Here is a 12,787-nt window from a genome sequence, read left to right on the forward strand (position 1 = left end):
CAATTTCAGTTCCAGGCCACTTATTTGTCCTTTACAATGTCAAAGTATATTCAGCGAATACTCGTCTCTCATAAAATTCTTCAATTGTGGTATTTTGACAAATGTTGACCTGTTTTTCACACCATTTCAGAAACGTTAGTGCATTTGCCCAACATTAGATGAAACATAGTGCTGTTATGAATAGTATTCTGGAAACACTAAACTAGTTGTTGATTGAATGCTCTTTTTTTATTTACAACTTTTCAAGTTGCCCATCCATATACTTTTGTTTACATATAGTTTCCTTTCTTGGCCATTTACGCATATTCGACTGCGAGGTAATATAGCTTTCTCCTGAAAAAACGATACAGCATCTTTACTCTTTACGAATTCAAACGTTACTTATTCCTCAATAATTTTTTTTAATCAACACTTTTTCACAATGTTTAAATTGAAAAAAACGGCTACTACGATATTACGCTGTTCATCAATTTGGCAAATACAAGTCGAAAGTGCCATTTTTTACATAAATACATAGACTGAGACTATTACAATCTCATGCGGTTTTAACATTGGGGCCGTGTAAATTAATAACAAAACTTTGTTATGCAATGACACTTGTATTTCTATGTTAATATGCATTTTGCAGCCTCATGTTAGGCTGTTTTATTTTAAGAGTAGAAAATCTCATCAAAGTTGAATTATTCATGAAGCATGCTATACAATCAAAACTAGAGCTAGATCAACAGCCAGAGCATTGAACAGAGATATTAGCAACTTATAATTAACTTGAAGCTCGATGACTGAATTAATTAAACATAGCAGGGCTTATCCAGATCATTAATTAAACTCAGTTCTAACTAAGATTCTCAATGCACATTTTCTTTTAGAATGAACTATGTTCACATTCTCAACAAACAAGAGGGGGCATGAAATCTTCAGTTGTCCCCAGATACTGAAACCACTAGCTAGGGCTCTGGCATAGCACAATTTTTAAAAAACATATAAGCAAACACTGTGGATTATAATCAGTACATAATTAAAAAAAAAGGAGGCATACAATAATTTTTCATTTGTATACCATTAAAATCCACGGAAATGTATAATTTTAACAAACAGTGAATATCACCAGCCCTGAAAACTCAAAAGCCACTGCCTTAAACAGTATCTATTCTTACTAGAATCTAACATTATCTAATGCTTACTTCACATTTTTTTTTTTTTTTTTTTTTTTTTTTCCATTTCTGGATCTAGGCTGAAAGGTGGGTAAAGGGAGACACTTATGTTCTTTTCTGATCAACCATTTTGAAAATAAAAAAACTGCTGCTAAACAGTATGGTTTAGTGATAATAATGAATTTATGATGCCACAACACACCCTCTCTCACAAGATCTTTGCTTTGGTTTGATATAACTCCAATTAATTCTTGATACGATAATGTTAAAATAAACAAAATTGTTAAACAATGAAGTGACACCTTTTTTCAAATCTATAATTGTTTTAGATTCTTAGATGGCCTACAAAACTAATAAATTAAAACTTGCAAAATTTGAACATTTTAAAATTTATCACCATCAGTTTGTAGATTACCCATGATGCATATACACCAAACAGATTCTGGGATTTGGCAATATAGTGGAATAAAATACACCACAGAACTATAGATTCATACTCAACCGTTTGACTGCTACGCGGCACAAAAGCACTGCGTTCATTTGTCTCGAAAACTGCGGTGCAGTTAGTTGTTTAAGAATGCACTCGTGTTACAAAGTACGCGTGAGGTCAGATTATGTTCACACCCACGAGGAGCAACAAAGACACACTGAAACTTGCAGCGCAAGAGCGGTGCATCGCACTTTTCGAGACACATGTAAGCAGCATTTTTGCGCCGTGTAACAGTCAAACGGTTAAGTGAATTTATGTGTTTCACAAAGGTGATAATTTTGAGCTGTTTTAGGGCCCTCAGAATGACTTGTTAAGTCTTCATGACCATGTCAGATACACTCAAAGCTTGAGGTCAAAGTTTAATCAAGTTTTTTATATGCTGTTACCTGTATATTATTTAAGTATAAAATGGAAGATTTTTCGAACTAAATAAAAAACTTTTTTCCCCTTCAAAATTCTATCAGAATGATTGGTGCAAATTTAGTTGGATCTCTAATAACTTCTATGACCGACAATAGAAAATACAATAAATGTCTATGCAAAGAAGCAAAAGTTCCATAGACATTATGTAAGCCAGTTTGCTTACACCACTAGAAAGCCAAGGAAAAAATCTGCCAAAGGACTTGGCGGCGAGAATATCTTCTTAAACAATGTGTACAGGAAATTGAGGAACACATGTCTTTGACTTTTCGCAATAATTTAAACTTGGATTTTCGTACATTTTTTTTTGTTCAAAATTACTAATCCATTAATTAATTTACTTCTGCAAAAACATAGTTTCTTCAAGGAAATTTAAAATGATATTCATTTTATAAACTCTTGAAAAACGCGACATTCAAACTTCAACGTTGGATTCACGCTTGGGCGGCAGGTATTTTGCGCATGTTTGCCTCTACATTGGAACAGAGCCTCTCCTGTGCAGACTTAACAATATATATTCTTTGGCCTAACTATCTGGCATTCGACTATTCGAAAAGCTGAAGTATCCGGAATTTTAAGAATTTTTAAAGAATGAGAAATTTATAACATTATTAAACTTGTAATATTGTCAATACATATACACTGTCGCCAAACAGTGCAATTTAGTGCCAATAATTGATAAGCATGAAGTCGCAACACATTCGTAAAAAGTTAATTTTGGTTTAGTGAAAATTCGAGTACAGAAGGATAAAAATTCTATTTTTTCCCTCTGAAAAAATAATATTTGGGGCTGCATGAAAAGGAGAATTTTCAAAGTTAGAGAATCCGGGAGAAAACAAATAAAAAAGGGTGATGCAGCGTGAAAAGTTATGATAACCGATTCAATTTTTTATATGTTATTTGTACCTTTCTTTTATATAACTAAATAAAGAACAATTCGCTTATATAAACTTCTGCTGGAATGATTGACAACATCTCTGCCAACTTTCATGTTTATTTACTAATCAGATCAGATACAGTCAAAAGTCTTTAATCTGGACTCGTCGGGCGATTCCGGATTATAGACCATCAATTTAAATCTGGTAAGCTGGCATGAAGAAATTATAAAATTAAAAATATGAAACCGCAATTTATGAAATAAAGAGCAATTATGATCTAAAGGGTATCAAAATTTACAAAAAAAAAAAAAAAAATATGCTTAATATTTATCTGTTTACTTTATTAAACATTTCTTTCAACGCGCGCATGCGTAAGGCATACATTACGCATAGTCGAAATTAGAAAATTGCAACCAGAAAACTATTTATTGTGTATTCGTGATATTTGTAATGACGAGGAATTTGATTTAAATCATATCAAAGATGGAGTACATCCACATGAAATACTACATTTAGTAAGGAATTATAAGTCGAATAAAATAAAAACATCTGCCCTGAAGATAAGGATAGTGCTAACAGATCAACTTCCAGTTCATGGCACGCAGTTCATGTCCCCCCCCCCCCCCCGCAGAGCAGAGTGAAATTGATAAACGTACTTCGGAATGGTTAGAGAAACAAAGAACATGCCTTTATTCATTTTTTGCAGCAATTCCACTTTTTGTTTGATGGACATCGAAACATGCTTTCGCTTTGTAGTTTCTTTGGTAGCTCCAGAATCGGAAATTCATTTTGACATAATCAAAAGTTCAAGCTTACTTTTATAAAATTGCTCTAACAGTCTGCAAAAAATAATAAGCCGGATCCAATTAGAAGATTACGGAACAACGCAATCTGCAACATTAACTGAAATAGACAATTTTAGCTTAGCTTATACCGTCCATTATACATTAAACGCGCATGCGCAAGCGTATTATGCGCATGCGTTAAGGTCTTATGCGCATGCGTAAATGCATAGTTTACGCGCACACAGAAAGTTTGCAGCTTTGAGGTGTGGATTATGTACGTCCGGATTAAAGACTTTTGACTGTATTTTACTTTCATGTTTAAGACTTATGAAATAGGTCAAGTTTTACGATTGAAATGCATCTCCCATCCACTGAAATCATGCAATTTTAAATGTAGGCTTTCGATATTATACATCAGTGTTGCCAGATCTCACGATTTTTTGCAAATTTTGTGGTACTTTTTTAACAAATTTTTAATGTATATAAAATAATGTATCTGTTAAAATTAATTTATAATTAAAAGTAATTTATTTAAGCTTAAATAAAAGTTGGCAGTTGACAAACCTACAATCATGGCCCATGACGGCAAGGGCACTCCGTTTTCAACACTAGTTGTTGATGTTTCAAACATTTGATCGATTGCTTTGTTACATATTTTTGTAATTTGCGAGTAAAATTTCAATGTTATATAACTGACGAGTTAAAATATACAGCATGAGTAATGTGAATATTTCAGCACCACCTTTCAAAATGCTAGAAAACTGGTCTATACTGAATGAAAATAAGTGAAATAAAATTTTATTGAACGCTACATAAATGTGAACTGAGGGCACTTAAAAAATAATACCCCACCAACTCAAACGAATTAATACAATAGTGTTTACAATCCAAACCTGAGAAAGCATTTAATAATGGATATGACAAATTAACTGAAAAATAATAACATCATCAACAAAGAATTAATTAAAAGAAATAGATATATAAACAATGGAAATTGGTATTATGAGTTTAAAATTTTTGTCAAAATTGTTATACATAAGTGAAACAATCACATTACTGTCTAACTTACATAACACAGACTGAATTAGTTATGACATCGGAGATTACATGAGCTTATGCATCTGCGACATCATAAAAACATAAAATAGTCTTAATTAGTGTCTTAATCATAAAAACATGCTATTTTTGTAATTTCTAACAACGTTATATGTTGGTGATGAATAAGAAGTTTATTTTTATTATACTACAGCAGAAATTTTCCCCAGTGGCTTTTCTAATGTGACTCAACTATCTGGAAATTTTATGTATTTGGAATTCGTCAATTTCTGAGCCTTCCTGATAGTTGAGCTTTAACTACACGTGCATACTGAAAAACACGAAAAAAAAAAAAAAAAAAAAAAAAAAAACCCCGCTTCCTAGCAAACTCCAGGCAGAAATATTTTAAAGTCTTTCCTTAAGATTTAAATACAAAAATAAGAAAAACACTCTTTAAATATCTAAAATTAAGAGCGTGAGCAGGTATAACATTAAAACATACCTCTGAACAGCATACAGCTCTGAACTCGCATTTAAAGGATGAATATCTGGAAATTGTTTATCCATGTTATAAAAAGGCAATACAGTAGAAGCTTTCTATTAACCAGTCGAATTATACAGAAGTCTCATTAATCAGTATCATTTATCTTCATATATTCTTAAAGTGCTTTATTTCAATTTTAAATTTATTACAAGAAACTAAAATTTTTCATCTCATAATAATAAAGTTTTATCCTGAAATCTATCACAAATCCTGCTAATAAGACATAAAATTTATGAATTCAAATCTGATTATGATGATTTTTCATCTGAATAACTGACTACCATTAAAAGTCTATAATACCTGAAGAAGGTACACCAAAGTTCTACATGAGCAGATTCAAATACTATTGGGAGAAATAATCATAAAAAAGTCTTAAAATTCAAACAAATACTATTGGGAGAAATGAGCAGAGAAAAGTCTTAAAATTCAAACTACAGGCTATTCCAGTAATCGTATGAACTATTAGTAATAAGCTGCATACATTCTGGCAGAATGTACTACATCAAAATAGCCTTTTTTAATAATGAAATTGGAAAATACTAGAAGATCAAAATGGAACATTTTTGAACACAGATTAATGTTACCAAACTTATAATTAATCCCTCACTGGAGACTGCATAAAATTAGCTAATATTTATCTTCCAATGTGCCTGTCCTCGATTCACAATGAAAACTAGATAATACAGCTTTCTCACCGCACCTTTACCATTGTACTAATATCAGCTTTTTGGACTGTAGCTAAGCAACCACTCATCTACCTCCACTATAGATATCAAACAATAAAAATGAAAGTTAAGCTACCATATTTCTCCCTAAAGATGTCTAAAATTAACATGTTTCAAAATAGCAATGTATATTTCTAGATAATATGAAAAAAAATGAGTTTTTAAATATTTCAACAAAAATTCATAATTCAATCATTTAAAATAATTTTTATTCATATTTTTGATCAATTCTACTCAGTTTTCAAAATTATTTCTAATATACAAACGAGAATGATTAGTGGTACTTTTCCGTTTTGCCGGCGCAACCAACAGTAATGGTACAACTGATGCCAAACGGAATATCCTCGCTGGTAACCTTATATGCCTCATTTTCAAAATAAGTCGCAGTCATTTCTTATTAGATTGATTGTTTCTTTCAATACTGGCATACAATTACATAGAATTTTTATCAAATAGTACAATTTTATGCCTTAAGGCCATTCGCGGTAATTAAGTCAATTAGAATGCAATCACACTGCTCACCCAAAGGTGAAAATATAGAAAAAGCAAAGTCAAGGTTTAAATTCATCAATTCTAATGAGAATACACTAGCGAAGTAAAGCACTGTGGTTTTACATAATTTCTGAATAAGCTATTCGTATGACTAGAAAGAATTCTTGCATTTAAACTTATATTCCAAATTAAGATTTAACTTAAAATTAATGTAGATAATTACTGAGAGAATTAGATTTTTGCAACGTAGTTTACATGAGATGAGATCACTTGGGGTCACGTGATATGAACCGGAGAATCAGGATGTTGAACTGTGAAAGCATAGTAAATTCTTAAGTTATTGTCTTTTTACCAAATTTTAAACAATATTAAAATGTTTATTTTGAATTCTTAGACCTAACATTTGTTAACATTTTTTATGTGTATACTGTATGTTGTCGCCGATAAAGTCTGCTTGGCGATATTTGCGCCGGCGAAACGGAAAATTACCCGATTAGTAAATTTAGAAAAACCATATGAAGACAAATATATCTAAATTCCAACTCTATTTTGACCAACCGCATACCCATATTTAACAGATATGAGATGATCTTAAATTTACTACATGCTCAATTCAGTGGTTTTATTTTAGCAACCTTACTTTTGTGATCATAACCAGTCCATAATACCAAAGTAATGTGCAATTGTCACAAAAACAGACTACTGTGTACATGAGAAGAATGGAAGTAGAGTATAATATAATCTTTATTTAATAATTTAAATTTGTATTTTAAATTGCTACAGTATGTTCTCTTTTGAAATGTTGATGAAGATGTTTGCTGACTTAAAAATAAATATCTATAATTTGGCACTATTTTAAAAAAACCAGAATTCCCAACTTGTTCACAAGTAACTTTAAATATAAAATTAAAAATGAAAATTTTACAATCATGAAGTTAAATTTATATATCAGTGAGAAAAAGAAGAAAAAAGGGAAAAGTTTTAAACAGTTAAAATTGGATATTTCTATTGGAAATGTTACAATTTAAAAATTACATGCAGAATGAGCTTAAATTTTGTATCAGATAAACGGACAATAAAATTAAAATTTTACTATTTAGTACATTGCATGGCATTTATGCAGAAAATGCTACAAAGCTGTGTCTTAGTATATCACCTTGGATGAACACAGGTGCTGAAGTAATTTTTGTGACAGCAGGAGATAATGGCTAGAAGCAAAATGAATATGCCCTCTATATAACTGGTGATAAATATATCCCCTTCCAATTTGAAACAGTAAAAAACTGGAAATTATTGTTTCATACAGCCCCAGCTGTGCGGCATATACAAAGACTAAATGGCAGTCAAAGCTGGAAATGCCAAATATCCACAGATTTGTTATTAAAACAAAAAAAAAAAAAAAAAAAAAAAAAGGAAAAACTACTGTACACATGGTGGAAAGCAAGATACATGCATTTACACCATAATGAAGTACATATACAGTTTTATTTTAGTAAAATTATTTCTCAGAAAATAAGTTCCTCTTCTGATTATCCACATTCCCACCGAAAAGCCGCAAACTTATTCCCGACTTCAGGAAGAAATGTTACGTTTGTTGTATTGATGTAGAACGCATTCTACCACTTTTAGTTATGTATTTCTCAAACGACATCACAAAAACATTTTTCTGAAATTTGAAAATAAAAATAACTAATATATTAATGAAAATGATTTCATTAATTAATTTAATAACCTATAAATTTAAAAACAAAAGCAGGAGTGGGCCCCTGAAAACTGCCGTTTTTACAAGTTTTTTGGAAGTATATGCTGCAAATACTACACAGACTAGGCAATAAATAGTTATCACTTTTTTCAATGGTTCTCCATCAAACTTTTGCAAGGTAACGTAAAGCATTTGCACTGTACATCATCATACTGTGCAGAATCTTAATATAAAAGAATTTATATTGCGGTACTTCTTCATGCTGTGTAGAATCTTTTCAAAATTACCCAGCACAATTCAACTGAGTATTAATATCATATGCAGAATAGACAAAGTTCTACTGATAGTTTATAGTTTGATGGAAACTGCAAAGCTGTACAGCATGTATTATATAAATACCATATTTCTTTTAATATGTAATTCATAGAAATAACATATTAAAAATATGTACTTCATTTTTATCTTGAATATCACAATACGTTACAACCTTCCCAGTTTATTAACTTTTTTCCCTTTATCCATGGAATTGGTTACAGTCAATCCTCGTTTATTGCGTTTTAACATTTCCCCTCTATTGAAATAGGTGAATTTCTGCAAAAGCAGGATTCTTTACTCTTATAAATCAAATATTTTCGATATCAGAGCACGGAAAACCTGTTTACGACTTAAGTACGTTTTTTAATATTATCAGAGCCCTTTAGTCAACATTTCACTCATACTACCTAATATATTACTATTGTATGCTTAATTAAAATACACAGTTCTTACACACAACCACCAACTATAAAAATAGTGCAACTTGTTCAATGCGAAACGGTAGGAGCAAGGTTACTGCAACTTTGAAGGCCTGACCTCAGGTTCGAAAAAAACAGAGAACAGAGTGAAGTAACAGAGTGAGTAACAGAATGAAGACCAGAGTAACAGAGTGAGTAACCAGAGTAACAGAGTGAAGCCGTAAAAGGTCAAAGCTCGAGGTGGCGAGAGACAACTTCTCATTACTTCCACATTTCAACAAATACAGTACAACTCCAATTATCTGAATCGCTTTCAAAATTTCAGAATCAGCTGAAGAAAGGTAGGTAAAGGAAGAAAAGGAAAAAACAAGCTCAAGAAAAAAAAAAGGGAAGAGGCGGGAGAAGATGAGGATAACCCATGACTTGAGGAATTACAAAAAATTCCTGGATGTTCAGAAGTTAATGTTGAGGATACAGCAGAATGGATGGCGTGCAACTCATCAGATCCTGGGTTTCAAATTCTAAATGATGATGAACTTATTGAAAGTATGAGAGGAAAAAATTGTCGAGCAAGAAGATAATCTTAATGTCAAAGCTGAAGCAGACACAAAACCATTAGCTAGTAAATCCCAATTAAAATTCTTTGATGAAACATCAGCCCAAGTGTGACCAGATGCAATTTCTCATTGTCAAGCAGGCGTGTGAGCCCCAAAACGGATGAAGACAGTCAAACAGCTTACTTTAACCGAGGTTTTCAGCAAGCAATGACTTGTACCAGCACTAGTAAGTACTGTACAGTACACTGTATAACATCTACATAAAAGTGATGCCTTTTTGTTTTAATTAATTAAAATTGTTTTTCTTTAAAAATAGTTTTTTTCTTGCATTTGCAACATGCAGTAATTAAAGTGTATACAGACCCTTTCTTCGGAAAAAATCAGATTATCCGAATTTTTGATCATGCACATGGGATCTGGTCCCAACTGATTCGGATAATTGGAGTTCTACTGTAACTTTATTATCTGTTCTCAACCAATCCTTACATTAAACTTGTATCCTGAAGGAAACTATGACTGGTCATAACATGTAAAGAAATTCCGAGGGAAACTGCCAAAATTTGCAATTTGAAGTACAATAATCATCTCGGGCACACAAATACCAATAAAATAAAGAATTTTGTAAAATATGCACAGGCCATGTAATGAAATGCTCATGATTACAAATCACTTTAATGTAAGCCAACAAACCCAATGAAAAGACTAATAGGAATAGTATGAACATGTATACACTAATCAAAAAGTTATCAGTAAGTTACTTCAAAAATGTAAGTTGTACACTAGTTCAATGAAAACAATTATACAAAAATCATAAAACATTAAAATGATTACTGCAATACCTACTAACAGTGATATGCAAAAAACAAAAAAAGAAATATTACTTTTCAATTAAAATGCTCTAATCGCAACTTTTTAACAGCACTAAATTATTTTAAACACTTCAATTAACGTGATAATTAGTACTAATGTCAGCAAATATATCGAAAATAGAAATACTTATCATTTGGTTTATTAGCAAATTATTAAAATATCAACGCGAAACAAAATGTATGATAGAAGTTTTCAAAATGAATTTCAGTTCCGACATTCAAACTTTAAAATAGCATAATAGACCATAAAATTTCCTAACAGAAGCCAAAGGTGTCCAGAACTAAAACGCATGCTAATTCCACAAATAACTTCATATCCTCTAGGCCTAAAACAACAAATATTGACAACTTATTATCTCAACGTAAAAAATAATCCATACTTATCTTAAATGTTGGGAACTTAGAATCATTCAAATCCTAAACATGTGATATACAGGAATCATAAGTTTTGTTTTCATTAAATTAAATATCCCCATTGTGAAAGCAACCCTAAACGCTTAGCGAGAAAATTGTCGTAAACAACTCACACACATTTTGTCACGCATGTATGTATAAAGTTCATTACCAGTAAATTAATTTTCCATTTTCAATACAAAACAAAAGAATATGTAATAACAAGTACACTAATAATAATTTAAGTACAGCAGTTTTTAATTCAGCAACACCGCCATATTGAAAATTACAGTACCGATATCTTGTTTTCGAAGTACTCGGAAGATAAGTACACAAAGTAATAATGTGAATATTTGTCTGAATTTTTTAAATATTTATCGGAAACAAGCATAGACTCTAAATTCAACATTACCGAAGAGAATCCGCAAAAACTTTCACAACTCCTAAACAGATTTATCACCGATGTCTATTAGACAGTGGTGGTGACTGGGCGTTGACAATGGTATTGTGACATCACAAGTTTTCCGTTTCCGGCGAGGACATCTGCTGGAGAAAATATAAATTAACTATTTTATATAAATTTATTTTTATAAAGAATGCAGCTAAATTAGTTTTTACAAATAGAGCACAGTTTCGATTGAGAGTCTTTTGTTACAATATGCTGAACTTATTTTTAATATGATTAAACGTACTGATGCATTTTCTAAATTTATTTTGCACCTTATTATTATTATTTTTTCAATCTAAACAGTAAATACTTCCTAAAAGCATACTATGTCAACTGAAAAAAACTTATGTAGAGACACTTCGAAGAAAATTTTGAATGCATGGTTAATGTAGCTAAAATTTATATCGCTAAAGATCTAGATGTAACTGTTTCCTACGATCGCCTAACTAGGGAAGAATACAACTGCAGCTCTTAGCGTAGCAAATAACTTAATTGCAGAAAATAAAACCCAACTGCTGAACTTTGGGGCTCACCTGGTTTTAATTTTATACATATTCATGGTGTGTCAGCCAATCTAGACCATGGACCTTATAAGAGATAGACTAACCCAGTGGGCGGGCGTGCGTCACCCACAAGTCGGCAAGAAAGAGTAGGGACGATCTGGTTTACTATAACACTGAAACCTATGGCGTTTGTATCACATAAATCTTTTTAATTATTAAATGTGATACATTGTATAGTGATGAGATTATGAAAGCCACAGTTTTTTTCCAAATAGGATTTAATATATCTCATTAGCACTTTTTACTGCATTTCGCGCATTTTTTTCACGCGTAGAGTAAAAATAAAGTAAAATTAAATAAGATTGATAGTACGCGATGCTTTGAAATAAATAAGGTAAAATTAAACAAGATCTGATATATATATATTAATTTAATGAACATTTTCAGGCAGTGTTTTTCTAAAATATAATAACATTACAAAACGATCATATTTATTTGATTATATGATCATTAAATTATTAACATTAAAGTGAATTTGTTATTTTAATAATTCATAAAATTCGGATCATAAAATTTTCTATACGTAATGAAGGAAAAAAAAAAGATAAAATAAAATTTAGAAGCACTCTTTTTTTAAAGTTTTGTGTGTTACTAATATTTATTGAATATCATGTTCTTCGACCGTAAAACTGTTGAAGTTATCGTAAAATACTATCTGGGCTAAAAACAAAAAGCAATTAATTAAGTACAAATAAACCAGGAATCATATTAAGATCAAGCAACGCAACCGTTTTATTAGTGCATGCTACAGTTGGCTTAAAAAAAACTAGAGAGAGTAAAAACATGAGTTGAGTAGTAGCTTGTCTGATACAGAGTTGTTACTACAATACTTCCTCCACAAGCTACAACTTATTTAAGATTAAGTTAACATTCATTAACAAGACTATTAAATGAAAACAGTCCTAACAAGGTACACAGTTCTTTGAACCTAACAGTAGGCAGTGGTTTAGTCATGATGTCTGCTAATTGCATTTTACCAGGAACATGCTTGATGAACA

At 31.2% G+C, this 12,787-nt stretch overlaps 1 protein-coding gene across 3 annotated transcripts in view; it reads right to left on the reverse strand.

Annotated features, from left to right (window-relative positions):
- Nucleotides 1-11,339, reverse strand: part of LOC118195210 (cdc42 homolog) — a 53,617-nt gene extending 42,278 nt beyond the window's left edge. The window contains exon 1 of one of the 3 annotated variants that reach the window (XM_035366472.2): nt 11,191-11,339. Coding sequence is in view for 1 of the 3 variants with exons in the window: in XM_035366469.2 (XP_035222360.1) it covers nt 5,265-5,329 (65 nt within the window). In the remaining 2 variants the exon portion in view is untranslated. Of the gene's footprint in view, nt 1-5,264; nt 5,415-11,190 lie in introns of those variants that run through there. The other 2 variants (XM_035366469.2, XM_035366470.2) reach the window with 2 other exon arrangements.
- Between the last annotated feature and the right edge of the window lie 1,448 nt (nt 11,340-12,787).

Source organism: Stegodyphus dumicola, chromosome 3, assembly GCF_044657685.1.
Source record: "Stegodyphus dumicola isolate Sdum_Otavi_A_Nest chromosome 3, ASM4465768v1".
NCBI classification, from domain to species: domain Eukaryota; kingdom Metazoa; phylum Arthropoda; class Arachnida; order Araneae; family Eresidae; genus Stegodyphus; species Stegodyphus dumicola.